Source organism: Macrotis lagotis, chromosome X, assembly GCF_037893015.1.
Source record: "Macrotis lagotis isolate mMagLag1 chromosome X, bilby.v1.9.chrom.fasta, whole genome shotgun sequence".
Lineage (NCBI taxonomy): Eukaryota > Metazoa > Chordata > Mammalia > Peramelemorphia > Peramelidae > Macrotis > Macrotis lagotis.
Genome location: NC_133666.1, coordinates 124,873,594 through 124,892,493, shown reverse-complemented (window position 1 = coordinate 124,892,493; position 18,900 = coordinate 124,873,594). Strand labels below are relative to the sequence as shown.

The window sequence follows — 18,900 nt, the reverse complement described above, 5'->3', positions numbered from 1 at the left end:
ATTCTCCCCCCTCCCCCACAACATCACTTCAGAATCATTACTTCATTTATTTTCATGGCATTTTGGTGCAGACCTTTCTGTAAGATGGGGAAACTGAAATGTAGACTGATGTAAAGTGACCCAGCAAAAGGCAGAATTGACTTGAGTGACCAGGTCACAGATAGAAAAGGAACAAAGGAGTTTTGCCCTTGAAAATTAGCACTAGGACATAACATTTTACTGGATATCAAACTCTATGAATATAACCACATCTGTGTAGTTTGGTATGATTTAAAATATAAAGTCCTTCAGGAAAAAGGAGAGTTCACAGAATAGAAGAAAAAATGATGCAGTCAGTGGCCCTGGCCTACTCTGTCACTTAAATGCTAAGTGACTTCAGGAAATTACTTCAATTCTCTGTGCCTCTTGGGTTAGATGACCCCTTGGCTCTAAACTTCTGATCCTTTGTCTTCTTGGACCAGACTTGGGAGTTCCTGCTATAAGGAAATTATTCCTTCCTAATGCAGATCTGAATTCTCTTTGCAGTTTTTGGGCTTCAGAGAGTCACCTGAGCTCTCTTTAGCTCCATCTGGTACCTCCAAAAGTCTTTTTTGAAGTTTGTGTCCTCAGACAAAATCTCTGAGATCTGAAGGCAGTCGATGGGACCTCAAGGAATGATCAGTAGCAGGAGCCTCTCTTTCTCTCTCTCTATCAGTGGCCAGGAATAGGAGCTTAGGCTATTGCAGGGGAAAATGACTGGTTCATTCAATCACCTTGGAGTGGTGTGGGGTGGGTGGGATTAGGAGTGAGAGGGTCCTAGCTGCAGAGGACACTCCCTTCTTATTATCTTCTACTAATTTCAGAACACAGGCCTGAAACAGAAGCTTTGCTGACTTGGGAGTGACTTTGCTTGCTCCTGCCCTGGCCCCTCACTGAGGGTCCCTGGGCAGCCAGGCTGGGCAAGCTGCAATAAGTAGAGTGGTAGGACCCAGTGGCCTGTGGAATCTTTCTGAAATAAGAGATCTTAACACAATTTTGAAAATGAAATTAAACAAAGAAACATTAAAAACATTAAACAAAGGAAAAAAACTGGCCTGGATAGATTTATAGGTGAACTTAATCTAAAATCTGAAAAGCAATTAATTCTAGAAAAATTTTCTCACTAATTGAGAATGGAAGCACTCCAGCAAATTCCTTAAATAAGAAAAATATAATGTTAATATGTAAAACAGGGAGGAATAAAACAAAAATATAAAAAAGTGAGAGAGCTAATATCACTAATGAATACTGATTAAGACTATAAAATTTTAGCATTAAAAGACCATTCTATTTAAAAATATGCATCATGACTAAGTTGGACATATTATATAATGGATTCAAAATTAATTCAACAATAGGAAAACAACACAATAAGTCATATTAAAAACCAAAACCACAAGATTATAGAAATATTGCAGAAAAGTCTTTGACAAAGTATGACACTCATTGATCACTTTAAAAAATCCCATAACCTACAAAGCATAGGTATATCAGTAATCTGATAAAAAGTACATATCTAAAACCCAAAGCTATTATTATTTGCATTGGGGGAAACAGCATCCATTTTGCCAATAATGTGATAGTATCATATTCACAAATCAAACAATAAGGACTTAGTTACTATATGCCAGATGTTGTGTTAGGATCTAGAGATAGCTCTCAGGGAGCTAAAATCTTATTATGAAATATAAAATGTAGCTATCTAGGTATATACAAAGTTAATACACACACACATATATAGAATAGTGAGAAAGGGTACTAGCAGTTGTGTACTGGAGGATGAGGTATGAGGAAAAGGTCCTGTTGCTATTGTTTTTTAATAGGCCCTCTCCTATGTTGGCACCTAATGGTTGACAGGTCAATTTCCTTGATTATGCTATCCCCTCTAGGTATGATTTTTTTCTCTTAATTTTTTCCCTCATTGCAATTTTTTTTGGTGGGGAGGGTGAGGCAATCAGGAGGGAGTGACTTGCCCAAGGTCACCTAGTTAGTAAAGAGTCTGAAGTCAGTTTTAAAGTCAGGTCCTTCTGACTCCAGGACCAATGTTCTATCCACTGTGCCAGACAGTTGCTTGATAATATATGTATTTCATTCTAACAAAGGAATGAGAGCAGCATGAAAAAAAAAACCTGAAGCCAAACTCTGGTCCCCACTTTTCCGAAGTCAACAGAACAATTAGGGGTTACTGTAGTAGTCCATGCTAGAGGTCATGAGGGCTAGCTGAATGAGGAGAAGGAGAAACAGAAAAGTGGGAATAGCAGGGAGAGTGCGGAAGAGAGCGGTAGGGAAGTAGAGAGAAAAAGAATGGGTTGGGAGAATTGTGTTGATAGAAATGACAAACTGGCAACTGCTTGGAAACACTGGATGAGGGAGTGTGAGGACAGGAGATAACACTAATGTTATGCATCCTGGGAGAATGGAAAGATGGTAGGTAAATTTGGTAGAGGGAGGGATTTTGAGGGAAAGATAATGAGTTCTAGACATATTGAGTTTGAAGTGTTTTTGAGACATTCAATTTGAAAAGTCTAATAAGCAGTTGATGATATGTAATTAGAGTTAAGGAAAAAAGACTTAGGCTGGAAATATATAGTCATCTGTACAGAGAGAATTAGATCCATAGAAGCTAAAGAGACCACTGAAGAAAAAAGAATAGAGAAAAGACAAAATCTGGAATTATGTCTATGGTTAAAGGACACAATATAGAAGGTCACTAAGTCAAAGAAACTAGGGAGGATTGGTTATAAAGGTAGAAAAAACGAGAGTAGAATTGCATTTATTTAACAAAGTTCTAAAACTGCTAACAAAAGCATTAAAGCAAGTTAAAGAAATTTAAGGCATAGACTCAGGCCAAGATGAAACTTCTTTTTACAAACAATATGGGGATTACTTAAAGAGTCCTAGAGAATCTGAAAAGAAATTAATTGAGACAATTAATAACTTCATTGAGGTAGCAAACAAATCCACAAAAATTCAGAAGCACCTACAAATCAATTTGACTTTAATTTTTAATTCAATTTAATATGCAATTTTTCACATTCTCAGTAATTAGCCAAATACAGTAATCCTTTCTACATTGTGACTTTCCCCATTGTGGTTTCAATATATTGTGATTTGAAGTAGGAAATTAAATGAAAAATAGGGGGAGTTTTGCTAACATGTGAAGGTTAGCAGACAATACACAAAAAGTTTAGAAACTTGGAAATACATAAAATATGTGTAGAGTATTGTATAATATCAACACAGTTTTATCTTTAAATATGTATGGTAAATATGTATGGAGAAGGCCAAAAATTTTTACATGAATTTTCAGACTGTAAGGGCACCAAGCCCCTAACCCCTGCTATGTGGAAGGTATAACTGTACTATGTTTTAGTATTTGCTTTTTCTACCCCTTTCTCTTTTAATAATATTTTGTTTACTTTTATTCAGTTTGGAAGGTGTGATCTCTTTCCTGCTCTTATGCTACCCTGAAAAGAATAGAAGTAATTTTCAATGTCTGACTTTCCAATGTATAAAATTAGTGGCTACTCATTGCTTGGTATAAGGCAGTAATGACAAGATTCCTAGATTGTCAGAAGGCACATTTGCAAACCAGAGGAATCTGTGAAAGACTATGAACACTGAGTAAGAGAAACCCCATTAGGCCAGCATGCTCTGGTTTCCTACCTGTTTGCATTCTCTGTGGGTAGGCTAAAATATAACTCAACTCCAAAGTTTCTCTCCAAAATGGCATCTGGTACACATTGTTCAACAATTTGGCTGATTTTCTCTATGTCACAGTTAGGTTCCTTTACTATGATCATGTGGTATCCAGAACCTAAAAAAAGTTTTTTAATACCAGAACAGTTGAATTCATTCCATTGCTTTTAATAGCTTATACTTGATTTTCTCACAATTTGAATTAGGTGAGCTCCTTAAGAGAGGGAAGATGGAGAAGCATATTATGGTTCTGTGGAAAGAGGCTCTGAAGGCTCTGAACTGTATAGACACCACTCATGGATATGGACCAAGTGTATTACCAAGGCCCAGTAACTTTACATCTACGAATCTCTGTTTGCTTATGGGTAAAATAGGGACATTATCTACTGGATAGAATTTCAGTGGGGAAAATCTTTTAGAGTTGTTATTTGGCTACTGCTGTAAAAATCAGGATTCTGAAGTCTTCAGGGGTGTCCAATCTTTTAGTTCTTCTAAGCCACATAACTCCTTCCCTACACCCCTCAGACACACCTGCCCAATCTGACTTCTACTCTTTGGGTAGAAACTGGCTTCACATACCCTAATTTAGGGTTAGGATTCTTATAATAAAAAAATTATGAATCTATGAAGCAAATCATGTTAATGAAAACTGGTGCCCAATCAATGCTACAGTGAACAGAGATGTAGCTGGAGAAAATAATCCCTTAGTTATTGACAAATATTAATATCCTTGAGATTTACTAATACAATCAAAGCAATCTGTCTGTTTTCAAACTTTCTTCAACTACAGGTACAGTTGCTTAGTTTTCAAACCTTTCCAACAATCAATTTGGAGAAAACAAATTGAGGAATGGCAAAAAGGTGGGAATAAATATGTCATTTAGTGAGTAGGACAGAAGGTCTACTACAGGTATAGGTGCTGGGGTGGGGGTGAAGAGAGGGAGGAGTTAGATGAGGCCTAATCAATTAAATTCTCTCTCTCTCTCTCTCTCTCTCTCTCTCTCTCTCTCTCTATATATATATATATATATATATATATATCCTATTTAGTGGATATAAGGGTTTTGTAAAAGCAACAGTAGATATTTAAATATTAGAAGAAATATTCAGGACCTTGGGCCAGTCACCTCACCCTGTTTACCTTAATTTCCTTATCTGTAAAATGAGTTGGAATAGGAAATAACAAACATAGCAGGGTGTTTGCCAAGAAAACTCCAAGAGGGTCATGAAGAGTTGGACATGATTGAACAACAAAATTCTTTTTCATTTCTCCTTTAACAAGTAGTGAAGAAATTCTTTAATTGATTTTTTGATGGTATTATAAGGCAGCTAGCTGGTAGCTTCTCAGTGAGTGGGCTGTTTCTGAAAGGGCACCACTGATCTTTTAGAAATTGACTAAAGAACTGTACTCCTTTTAAAGGAGAAATGAAAAAAAAAAACATGTCTTTCATTTCACTGACTGTAACCTGTCCCTTATATCATGAAATTTCATAAGATGGATTAGGGAGATCTTAGTTAAGCAGATCCCCAACACAGGAAATAAAATTGAAGATGTAAAGTTAGACCAGATTATAGAGAGCATTAAAAATCAAGGAGAGTGAATTAATAAAGCTGGAAATAGGAAGCCATTGTGGATTTTTGTGAATAAACACATGGTGAGAGTAATTTATAAATGTGGATTATCTTTTTGGAACTCCTCAAAAGAAGCTTGAAAACAGAGAAAGGGGAGACCGGCCAGAGCTTAAAGGCAGACAAACCCCTTTTCTAGTCCTCCTTAAGTTCTAAAGAGTTAAAAGACTTTCCCTGAGGATAGCTATCATCACCGCTAAATCCTTCACTTTATTGTTTTGTTTGAACAAAACTTTGGAGGGGTTATGGTGTGGAAAAGTAGAAAACAAGCAAACAAGTAAGAGATGGAGAAGTAGTGTGAAACAAAAAAACTGTAACTTGATAAATGAATCCATGTTTGGGGAGATTGAAGGCAGAGAGCAGTGTCCTACTTGGAGTCTTATATCCTGAGATATTCTGGAGTCTTATATCCTGAAATATCCTGGAGTCTTTTATCTGAGTATAATCAGTCAGTTCCCCCCTCCCCAGTGGCAGAGACAGATACTAAGGAGTCAGGGACAGAATTTCAAATCTGATCTACTACCACCAAATAAAGGACATGATTGTGCCCATTTTCACTCAGCAGTCTGCTTATTTCTTTAAATTTTGTTTTGATTAATAGTATTTTATTTTTTCCAATTACAGGTAAAGTTAGTTTTAAGTTTTCAACATTTTTAAATAAGATTTTGAGTTCCAAATTTTCCTCCCTCCATTTCTCCTCTCTCCCCTCTACAAGGCAGCAATCTGATATAGTTTATACATGTGCAAACATATTTCTTTATTAGTATGCAATTTGCTTCTTTGAAAAATAGCTACAGAGACAGGTGATGACTCTAAAAATTTAATTCCACAACTACTTGATTGTCCATTAAGATAGATGAACTCCCTGATAAGTATTTGGAGATATATGTTGAACATTTAAACCTCTAAAGAACCAAACAGTGGTTCAAATGGTGAACTGCACTTTCAGTGAAAAAGAGTCTGTGAACTATAATCAAAAAGTTTCACCACAGTCCTTGTTATTCTTTGATGGTCACTAGCAAATCCTGGAATTCCATCCCTGGGACTCAATTTAGTGACTGCCTCTGTTACTGGTGGTCAGTTCATCCCTCTTAAAATTTCCCTTGTCTCTCTCCCTGATCCAACCCTCTCTTTCTCCCTGCATATGCAAATCCCTCTCCTACATAAGTGATCCCACTCCACTGTATCTCTACCAACAGATTGTCTCTTATTGAATACCCACTCTTTCACTTAATCTCTCCTAGTCTAATGGCCCCTCCCACACTATCCACAAACATCCTCACTTGCTCTTGCTATCGCTGCTATTTTCTCCTATTTTTCCTGTCTTTTGTGGCTAAATTCCTTTTTTTTTTTTTTAACAAGGCAATGGGTTTAAGTGGCTTGCCCAAGGCCACACAGCTAGGTAACTATTAAGTGTCTGAGACCAGATTTGAACTCAGGTACTCCTTGACTCCAGGGTCAGCACTCTATCCACTGTGCCACCTAGCCTCCCCAGCTAAATTCTTAAGTCTGAGTACTTCACTTTTTCTCCTCTCAGTCTCTTCTGGCTTCTGATCTCATTCTACAAAACTGCTGCCTCCAAAGTTATCAGAGATATTAAATCTGACAATCTTTTTTTCTCAATCCTTATTCTTGATCTCTCTATAGTCTTTGACACTGTTGATTAACCCTTTCTCCTTAATATTTCTTCTCACTAGGCTTTTGGGACACTACTCTCATCCTACTATCTGATGACACATTCCATGTCTTCTCTGCTAGCTCTTCATCCAGGTCATGCCCTCTAATCATGGGTATTTCACAGATATTTGTCCTTAATCCACCTCTCATCTCTCTAAACTATTTCATTGGTGTTTTCAACAGCTCCCATGAATAAAATTATCATTTTTACTGTGATGATTCTCAGATCTCCATATCCAACTCTAACTTCTTTGTTGACCTCAAATTTCTCATCTCCAAATGCCTAGTAGATATCTGAAACTGGATATTCCATAGACAGATCAACATGTCCAAAACTGAATTTGTGATCTTTTCCACAAAACCTTTCCTACTTCTGGGATGGCTAGATGGTGCAGTGGATAGAACACCAGCACTGGAATCAAGTGAACCTGAGTCCAATCTGGCCTCAGATTAATTTAGCTATATGACCTTGGGCAAGTCACTTAACCCCATTGCCTTGCAAAACAAAAACACAAACAAACAAAAAACCTTTCCCACTTTCCAAACTTCCAAACTATTACTATCAAAGGCATCCCCATCCTAGGATTCTTCAAGCTTGAAATCTATATGTCTTCTTCAGTACTTCATTCTCTCATCACCCTCCCCTCCCCTCACATATATAATCTGCACACATATTTAATCTGTTGTCAAAATCTATGTCTAGCATAAAAAAAAATAATGACTGGTGTTCAATAAACATCTTTCCCCAGTCTAGCCAATCTCTTTACCCCTTTTCACTATCTCACACTACCCACTGCCCATTCACACTGACTGTCCCTTGAACAATGTCCTATATATATCTCAGCTCTTTCCCTCTTCTGCTCTGATTATTGACCTCCCTGATTTCTTTTCAGTTTCAGGCAAAAATTCCACTTTCAACAGGAAGTCTTTCCAAATCTTCATTTTAGAATCTTCCTTCTGTTGATCATTTTCTATTCATCTTGTACTTAGTTTGCACATTGCTGTTTGCATTTTGTTTCCTCCTAGATTGTGAGCTCCTTGATAGCAGAAGCTGCCTTTTGCCTTTTTTTTTTGAATCATGGAGTTTCCCAGAGTGCCTGGCAGATAAGAAGTGCTTAACAGATTATTTCTGATGGACTGAGTGACTGAAAGTCAAATGGTAGAGTTTAGCAAAGAGGATGCTGTGTTGGCTTCAACCTTTCCTATTCTCCACTCATCCACAAAACTCCTTGTTCCAGCCTACTCACTTCTCCATTTTTTGCTTGCTTGGCATTTTCCCTTTTGCCCTAGAGTCCCTTCAAATTCTGAGTCAAAGAAACAAAATTTAAAAATCCTCTGGCTAGTTAATCCTCAATTAAATTTTAAGTCCCTTTAAGTTTAGAGAGCCCAAGAAAAGGGGCTTAACCACTTCCAAGCTGCTTTGCCCTTGCTCCCTCTCTCTTTGCTCTATTTTTCAGGGCCTTTTTGAGAAACTAAAAAAAAAAAAATCCACCAACTACACAAGAAAGTTTTAACAGTGAAATGAAGGATGCACCAAAAAGGAAAAAGGCTGAAGAGACCATATTTGTGTTTGAGGAAGAGTGAGGAGCCACAGCACTGCAATTCCCCCTCAACCATTATGGCAATGCGGTCACCCAGCAGGTCAGCCTCGGTCATGTTGGTGGTGGTCATTACAATGGTGTGACCATGTTTATGCTGCTGAAGAAGGTTCCAGGTGCTATTTCTGATGATGGGGTCCATCCTCAGTGTTGGCTCATCCAGAATGATAACCTGCAGACCAGAAGGACAGCATCCTAAGATCAGGAAATGGTGCTTGGACTCCTGTGTAGATCCTTAATATGGAGGGGACCAACCAACCTTGGCTATTCCAAAAAGTTGAGCACAAGGCACTTGAATCACTTGCACAGAGGCAGATAACAAGGTCAGACAGGCTACTTTCAAACCCAGTAAAATCTTGTCAACTTACTCCAATCATAGCATGAAAACACCTCTGCACTGAGGACACTCTGGGAGCTCCCCTTTAGAGGACAGCTCCATCTTAGGATCAGTTCACTTACGTTAATGTCAGTTGATTTTTCTGATCAAGCAGCAATAATAGCACATTTTAATGACTTTCTTTACCTGGGAGTCTCCTAAGAGTGCAATGCTAATGGTGAGCTCCCGCTTCATGCCTGCAGTCAGTGACCTTGAAAAGTAATTGCGCTTTTCTTCCAAGTTGAAAAATTTCAAGGTCTGCTCTATTTCTTTATGACATTCCTTCAAAGTTAATCCTTTTAGCTGAAAACACAAAAGAAAGCACTTAAATTTCTGACTCTAATTAATAGACCTCTGTCTCAGAATATATCTAACAGTTGTGATTTAAAAAGTAATCTCCTTTTATGGAAATTCAGGCACAATTTACAATACACTGGTATTATTGGTAGATTTTTAACCATGATGGACAATAGACTCAGATTTCCAAATCTTTTTGTCCAGTGATTCTATTGCTAGGAATATACCACAAGGAGACTAATGACGAAAAAGATGTTCCCACATCTACAGAAACATTTCTGGTAATAGTAAAGAATTAAAAATAAAGTAGAAATTTATTGATGAAAGAATGATTAAATAAATTGTGAAACAAAGAGGAGCATAAGAAAACTTATATAAACTAATATAGACTCAGGTTGAGTAGGAGCAGGATAACAATATATATTTGGGGTAGCTAGGTGGCATAAATTACTTAAGCCCATTGCCTTGTAAAAAAAACAAACAAAACCAAACAAAAAAACCCAATATATACAGTGATGACAACAATGTAAAAGAAAACAACAAAACAAAACAAAAACTGAACTCTGTGCAATTATAATGACAAATCTTAGAAAGACCATAGTTTTATGGAACACTGCTTATGGTCTTTTTTTTTCAATTGTTGGTCAGTTTTGGTAATTTTTTTCTTTTCTTTCCTATTTTGTATAATTTATTTTAAGGAATGGTTCCTTGGGTGAAAGAAAAGAAACAATGGAAAATGTAGGTGATCTAAAAACAAACATTACCAAAAAGTCATTTAAAAATTTTTTAACACTACTAAAACAAGAAATAAGAGACCTGGCACAACACATAAGACATTTAAAACAGCAAAATGTGTAATTCTTCAGAAAAATATATGAATGATGTGTTTAAATTCTGGTTTTCACAGCTGATTATACAAATACTGTAATTTTACTATAACAGCAGAATTATACTTTATCACTATTATTAATAGTTTCTTTTAAGTATAATTACTTTGTAGTTTTGATCCCATTAACCTTGCTACCTGCATGGCATTCAATGAAAGAAATTTATTTTAAAATCCCTACCTCCTCATTTCACTTTATTTTAGAAAGAGAGAACTTCAGGAAATATATTTTGAAATATAGCAAGCCTTCCTTACATAGTTACATAGCTTTAAACATTTTAACTGAGGGAAAAAAAGGATGTTTCATCTTTTTCATTTGGAGATTAGGTCTTAGTTCTCTGAAGGATAGATGATAAAATGAAATCTTGAAATTTTTACCTCACCCAACCAGAGAACCTTAGAATGAATTGAATTCCAGCCCTCTGCTTCCATTTTGGCAGGCTGGACTCTCTGAAACTGGGGTAATCTGGTTTGAGATAATATGTCTTTGTTAATAAGAAATATTATCAGTCAGCTCCTCCATCCTCTCATTACAACATTCATTGTCTGATTAATTGTTATCCAATCAGAGTTTATTGCCATCCTCAGGAACAACCACTTTTCCAAGTGCATTGAATGGAATTCAGGAGACATTCAAGAAAGCCACTGAACTTTTTGTTAATTATATGCTGTCCTGATACATGAAATGATGAAATACCGAGAACATTTCTAGAATTTTTTGACACAAAACTAAGAGGTTAGATCAAAGGATCCAGAATCAGAGGACTCACAGTTTAAATACAGATCCCCTGTATCTACTACTAACTATATGATAGTAGACAAATGTTAATTTCTAACCCTAAGTTTGCTCATCTGGAAAATGAGGGGCTTGGATTAAATTAATGGAAAGAGAGGGAATATTTGCTTCTTTCACTCACCAGAGCATAGAAATAAAGGTGATCAGCTACTGTCATATGATCAAATAAAATATCATACTGGGGACAAAAACTAATAATCTTCCGGATCTGAACCATTCCCTTGGAGATCTCATACCCACAGACATATGCTTCTCCACTTGTTGGAGGAAACATACCTAAGACAAAATAAACAAACAAAATGTAAATGTAGGGAGAAGTCAGCTTAATATATGTCATGGTCCTGGTTCATCCAGACAGATGAACTCCAACTTGACACTAATACTATAGTGAATCAACAACACAGAACAGGTACTGAGAACAGAATATCAATAAAGCCCAAGGGAATGAGTTTGGGATTTAGAATCAGAGAGACTGGATTCATAACATTGCTAATTTGTAAGACTTTGGGCAAATCATTTGATCTCTAGTGGATGGACCTGTAAAAGAGGTCCTGAGTGACCTGTCAGCAAAAGCTGATTATTTTAGAATATAAAATAACAAAATTAAGAGAGCAAATCTTAAACCTAAGTGTCAAATTCACAGAGCCCCAGCAGGTCAGCAAAACTCCCTAGGTAAGGTTGAAACCATATTAAAATGTAATTAGGAAATGTTAATAAAGAATTAAAATATACAACATAGATCATGTTAATTTGTGGTTTTCTAAGTCCATATGCAGCCAGCAGGGATCCAACTTTCACTTAAGTTTGATGCCACTATTTTAAATGATTCAGTTTCAGAAAAGGAAAGTTATTAACAAAGAAAAAAATCCAGACCAGATAGAGTTAAAGAAGTCAATCAAGCTTTCAGTGGATAATAAATATTTATATTACACAAATTATTCTAAAATGCTGAGAAAAACAATACTAAACTATTTTATGGGACAAAAAATAGTCCTAATATTCAAACCAGGGAAGGATAAGGAAAAAAAGGAAAATTACATGCTAATATCATTTGTGAATATGTGAAAAATTATTCACTATTCTCAAGTTGAATTTGTAGAAGAGATACAAGGATGAGTCAATATTAGAGAATAAACAAATTAAAAATATTCTCTATTACATAACTACATTGAAGAATTTATCCATTCCAACTATATAAATCTGAATATTGGGGGCAGGGTTATACATGTAAAGGTGATAGCTCCCTCTAAGGGAAGCTATATTCCAAGCCTAGGAAAACAGCCACACGTGCCTTAGAAATTAGCAGCCTACATGGATTACAAACGCAACACAAACTCATTCCCTTTTGCAATTTTAACCTATCAGAATTGACTTATCTGGTTACCAGAGTTTATCTTTAAAAGGTTAAGCATAGCTAGAACTTAGGATCAGGCAGCTGCTATGCACAGGTCTTGTATATAATAATAATAAATTCCTTTTGCTGTATTTTCCTGAGCCTGCCTATTTAAGGTTAAGCTCTAATGAAGATTTTTCCTTTCAATAATATCAAAAGATGCAGAAAGATTCCTTTTGAAAACAAAGCACAATATTTATTTATTCCATAAATTACAAAATTTAGGTATAGAATCTTCATCCTTATAAATATTTTAAAAAGAACATTTCTCTATATGATGTACAAAAGAAAAATTACACATGGAAATCATTAATCTCCACAGCTTGTTTTTATTTGGTATATTTCAAATATAATATGACAGTTTCATCACTCTCGTGCTTTTTTATATCTCCCCTTTAGAACTTTCTTTTGTTCTCTTTGTTTTTTTTTAAATTCTGTTATTTTATTTCTTTTATTTTCTTTTAATACCATTATGACTATCACCCTTTTCTCTCCAACCTGCCACTCGTCAAAAAATAAAAGCCCTCTCGTGTTACAAATAATTACATAAATCCACATAATAGCCATTTCTGCACCCTGCATCTATCACTTTTCTGCCAAGAGATGGGAAATATGATTTATTAAGTTTTACAGTCATGACTGGTTACTGCATGGATCATTATTCTTAAGTCATTTTAAACTATTTTCTTCTGACACTATAGGAACTTAATTTGTGGTTAAGAGAGATATGTGATGCCAATTCCAAGCACTACTAGGCTCACTCAGAATCTCCCTTTAGACCCTAAAGGAGATAATTCAAGACCCTGAACTGAATAGTTATAGGAATAACAGTACTCCCTCCAAAATCATCAGTCCTACTTCCAACTTGATCTCTATAGCCATCATTGAGGCTAGGGGAACAACCTCTACAGGGAAGGCGTCAAAACAGGCAAGGCAGCATAGTACAAACAGGAAGATACCCTGAAGCAGAAACAGGAGACAGCATTGTCTGTCAAATAAAAGCTTGACTATTTACCAACAACTTGACTATTACCTCCTCACAGATTAGGATGGAGACAATTCCAAGAATGTTGAGAAAAGTAGTATGTCTAAGATCACTGGTCCTATTTTAGTTATGACTCTTGAAATGGGTTCATCTTAAGCCTAAAATCTATTGAGGCATTTTACATGATAGAAGGTATATCCCATTCTATCATCCCAGAAAGCCTGTGTGAACAGTTTTTTTTTTTTTTAGTTTTTAATTGGAAGAGTTTGGGAAGAAGGGGTTTGCTACAAATAAAATGGGGATCATTGAAACATCCAAACAAAAGATATAGAAATGTAGTAAGTTCAAAAGGAAAAGTATAGAATTTATTGTATTCTTTTAAAAAGAGTGGCATATAGAATCATCTTTTTTTGTGTTTTGTCATATATATATATATACACACACAAATATATATGCTCTTTTTTTGAAGTTTATATTCAGAATTTTTAAAAAAAATCAAATTAACAACAATGAAAAAACACCAAAAAAAAAAAGATGAAATGTTAACTAGGCTTTAGGTATTGGGATAGGTAGGATAAAGGTTCACATGAGAGAATAGGGATGGAAGATTCACAGTATGAAAACTTAAGATTCTGGTGGCTCAGTTAAGTTTTAAGAATACACTGGATAGTAGAGTACAGAAAATACCATATGTAGTTAACATAACAACTCAAAAGGTTATAGATGAACCTAGCTTTTCCACTCCAGCTAAGATATAGAAGGGATAATATAAGTTCCAGACATTCAAAGAGAAATCACTGGGGGGTGGCTAGGTAGTGCAGTAGATAGAGAACCGGTCCAGGAGTCAGGAGGACCTGAGTTCAAATCAGGCCTCGGACAATTAATAATTGCCTAGCCATGTGACCTTGGGCAAGTCACTTAACCACATTGCCTTGCAAACCCCCCTCCCCAAAAAACAAAAAAGAAACCAAAACAAAGAAAAAAATCACAGTTAAGTCTCTTCACCTAGTGGACTATACAAAACTCTAAACAAAGAAACAGACGTTTGAAAGGAAATGGCTACGGGGGACTTAGCTAATTAGCCAACAGCTCAGGCAAATTACCTGGAAACCTGCCAGTGCTGTGATGACTCCAGGTGCACCTGAAGATGACAGTGTCCTGGGAGGCAAGAAGTACTAGAATGGAGAAGGAGAAGCTATATTTGGGGTGGAAATCCACAGTGCTCTGTTAGTGGAAGCATGGTCAGGAATGGGCATTGCTTTGAGTGAGGCATGTCAGGTGGGGAAAAGATCAAAGCACTTTGACCAACAGATTATCCAATGGATAACATATTCACAATGTAGACAAGTCACAATTATTGGAAACTTGCCTATGCTCTGAGTCAGTCACTGTAGGGAGCACAAGTCCAAGAAATCAAGGTCAGAATCAAATAGGACCTGACTATGCAATCCAGAATAAGGGAAGGAGTTGAGTCGGACTTTGGAACAATCACTAGACTAGACTATCTCTAGCTGAGGCTAGAGATACAAGTGAATGGGGGAAGATACTAAACATCATGAAGAAATATCATGATCAAAAAATGTTAAAGAAATAAATCTGGAAGGGGAGCAGGGGAACTCTAAAATAATCACAAACAGATTCAGACAAAAAAAATAGCTCATCCATAAGGGATAAAGGTGTTTACAAGAAATGGATCAGAAGATTTTAAAATGTAAATAAAGGTTGTTACAAGAAATGAAAAAAAAGATTTAAAATTTTTAAATATAATTTTTAAAATTTAACATTTTTAAATTAAAAAAATTAAATTTTAAAAAGAAATTATTAGTGAACAAGAAAGCTCCGGAGAAAAAAGAATAAGGACCTGTGGCTGGGGTCTGAGGGAAGGGCAGTGGAATGGAAATAAAGTGCTTCAAATAAAGATTACTAATACAGATCACATAATTTCTCTTTCACCATTTTCTTCTTTGTTTAAAAAAAAGATTAAAGAGAGGAAAATGTATAAGAGAATATGATAGATAGAAATGCGTAATTAGCAATTATTATTATATGACTGAGATAAACTCACCCATAAAAATGAAGAAGATAGCAGAATGAATTAAAAATAGAATCTAGACTTCCAGGTCATTAGACCAATAAGATTTCTGTCTGGTCATTTTCTTTTCCTAGTTTAGAATAAATATCAAAATTCCAAAAAACGAATTAAGCATCAGATGTAAAAGTGAACCAAATCACAGACACACACACACACACACACACACACACACACACACACACACACACACAAACAACCATGACAAGGTTAAAAAAAAGTTCATCTTAAAAGGCTAATTCAGCAGCCCTCCAACAATAGCTTCTATGATCTTGGCAGGGAATGCAAATACTGAATAAATGCAAATAAAACCAAACAATCTAGTTGTATCTGGGTCCTCTATTGTTACAAAGACACTGATGGAACATTTACCCCTTCCCCCATTCTTGCCCCACAGTTAAGAGGCAGATTGATTCTTTCCAGTCATGTCTGGTGGGAAGAGAAAGCATATTGCCTTTCAACTATAATGGTATCTAAGTCCATCACTCCTAAGGTTGTAATTATTCTGTTGTTCCTGGAACAGAAAAACTAAAACAGAATGATAGCCAAAAATTCCCCCCCCTCAAAAAAAATCCAAAACCAAAAGAAATAAAAACAACAACAAAAAACAGCAGTACAATGGTCCCTTGAAGGGGTGACAGAATATGGAAAATCAAGACCAAGAATCTAGTTTTCTCTTTTTAGAAGACCTATTTAGAGTCCTATGTCTTAATCATCTTCTGTATGTGGTGGCTAATGCCAAATCTTTACGATTCACAATGAATCTCCTGATAAATTAAGTGGTGCTGCTAAGCAGAATCAACTCCAAGATCTTCTGGGGATAATGACCGAGTCAGCAGAGTCACAATTCCTCTTCATGGGTCAGAATCATCGATATGTAATTACATGCGATTTACACAATCTCAAATTCACATTATTTCAAATACTCAAGTGTTTATTCTAGTTCTATGGTCCACAAGAGACTTTGGGAGACTTTAAGTTGCTGGGGGACTGACTTCCTTTTTCCAATGGAGTTGACTAGAGAGTTTCACCTTTTGCCTGTGTTAGAAAGTAAACCACCTCCAATAGTCCCATCTCTTGGTCCTTTCCAGTCCTTGCTAGGGAAGATAACAGCTCATTCATGAACTGGTAATGATATGGAATGGTCCCATAACTTCCAAATTACAGTAAGTGAAGGGTAATCCTGAGCCCATAACTGAAGGTGGGGTCCTGTTCTGCTGCCTAGTCTACCACCACTGTTCTTCTGTTGTTTAATTCACTGTATGTTGCCATTAGGATCTGAGCTGCTGGCATATCTCCTAAGCCTACTTAGGTTGCATAGATATTGAGCCCTGTGTTGCTTGCAATGGCCTATATGATTGCTTACTCTGCTACCCACACCTTCTGGGGCCCACCTGACTGCATTTGAGCTCCTCCCCACATTCTTCTGGGTCCAAGAATTTCCTCTACAGGGATCCTAAAGAAAACTTGCCATGTGCCTGGGTATGAGACCATATTGTTTCTTTGTGGTGAGTACTGCTGTGGTTTATCATAGTGCCTGGGAACATAATAGATTATAAATAAATGTTTATGTCCTTTTAAACTAATATAGCTGAGCCCAATGAGTGACTCACTGCCCAAGATATCACATCCAATTTTCCTTTGACCTGGAAACTGGATTTTGGCAATGATGTTCCTCGAAATTTTATTTGGAGGTTTCCAACTATCCTTTTAAGTACCTCTCCCAGTCCCTTGAACCAATGAGTATTATATTAACAAAATTCATGTTATATAATTCCCAGTGGCCTTCCAAAAGAGAAATGTTCCAAGCTATTTCTATGGTAGAATTCTTAAGATAATCCTAAAACTTCTATTTTGTTCCTGGGTCCCAGGCCTACTATAGCTGGTGATTTATTGAAGCATACATCAGAAGGAGGATATATACTCTCTTCAAAGTCCTAGTATTTCTTAGGAGACAAAAGGAGTCCTGGAATTATTATTCTGGAGTCCAGGAAAGATGAAAGAAGAAGGAAGATAAGAGTAAATCTGGGACAAGGTAGAAACATAACTGAAAGGATACATGGGTAGTGAGGCTGAGAATAAGTAGATCAAGCAGCAAAAAAATCCCAGAATCAATGGTGAACCAGGCAAAAAGATGATGCCAGAAAATCAAAAAATGATGAGAGTTACTAAAAAGAATTATTATGGGGGCAGCTAGGTGGTGTAGTGTATAAAGAACCAGCCTTGGAGTCAGGAGTACCTGGGTCCAAATCTGGTTTCAGACACTTAATAATTACCTAGCTGTGTGTGCTACCTTTGCCTTGCAAAACCCTAAAAATAAAAAAGAATTATTAGTTGAGGCTGTTTTGGGCAAAGTAGATCCTTTTGACTTCCCAGAATAATATGGCAGCAATATTGAAAACAGTGTATCCTGGAGGATCAATATTATAGTAGATCTGGGACTTGACAGGGGTCATTTAACATATAGGAAATGTCATGTAGAAAGGCCTGGAGAAAGGAATTATAAAGACAGATGCTGTGAACAACAAGCAGATTACTTTGGAAGACAATTTTCTCTCAAATAAGTAAGAGGTCATGCTTCAGTCTTGTACTGAAGACTACCACTTGGCAGAACAGAAACAAAGTTGCTTCATCCTTTTACATAGACTGGAGCTTTTGAAAAGAACTCAGACATGGAAGATTGAACAATGATCAAGAAAAAAGTTGAAATGAGAAGTGGAGCAGTGGAGAGGCAGGAAGCAGTATTGTTAAGCTCTCCTCTCCGAAAATGTCTAGAAAAAGGACTAGACCAAATTCTAATTGTAAAATCTAGAAAAGGTCACAGTGAGACATGTGTCCAGTCCAGTTTCTCACAGACAGACAGAGGGGTCTGTGCACACTGGGGACATAGGTCAGGAGAACACTACTGCACTCTAGTAGCCAAGAAGAGAGAGTGTGCAAGAGGGGAAGAAAAAAAAGCCAGTTCTAGATTGGAGAACCACCAGAATAAAAGTGAGGTCTCATGATGGTGCAAACTGGCACAGATCCAGGCTAGAGTGAGAAGGGCTCTGCATCCTGGGGATGCAGAGGGACTGTTCCTGGTAGGGAGGACAGGGCAGTGAACTGAGAAAAGAGTGAAGTTCATTCAGAAGTAAGCAACAGCTCTGTGACTGAAAGAGGAGCAGGCCCTTGATTACAGCACCCAGACGAGCCTTCAGTGGAATAACTGAGACAAACATTTCAGACCAAAGGGGAGCTACTATCCTCTGCCTTCCAGTCGGCTGACAGAGACTGAGTCCAAGAAAAGCCTGCTTTGCTCAGACCCAAACTCAGGTCAGGAATTTTCAGTTCCTCAAGGGGAAAGCTATCAGAATTTGCCCAAAATCAGAACAGTTTGGGAACACTGAAAGCTTGCTGATTCCCAGTTTGGGAACACTGAAAGCTGGCTGATTCCCAGCTTGTCCCTGAAATCTTGGTA

General features: G+C 36.7%; 1 protein-coding gene across 8 annotated transcripts in view; it reads right to left on the bottom strand.

Moving 5' to 3' along the window:
- The window catches only part of LOC141502677 (phospholipid-transporting ATPase ABCA3-like), a 312,244-nt gene that overhangs the window by 103,191 nt on the left and 190,153 nt on the right, over nucleotides 1-18,900 (bottom strand). For all 8 annotated transcript variants that reach the window (XM_074207528.1, XM_074207521.1, XM_074207520.1 and 5 more), the window contains 4 exons: nucleotides 11,098-11,252; nucleotides 9,145-9,300; nucleotides 8,583-8,793; nucleotides 3,685-3,835 (listed from right to left, as the gene is read on the bottom strand). In XM_074207528.1, the coding sequence (XP_074063629.1) occupies nucleotides 3,685-3,835; nucleotides 8,583-8,793; nucleotides 9,145-9,300; nucleotides 11,098-11,252 (673 nt within the window). The remainder of the gene's footprint in view (nucleotides 1-3,684; nucleotides 3,836-8,582; nucleotides 8,794-9,144; nucleotides 9,301-11,097; nucleotides 11,253-18,900) is intronic.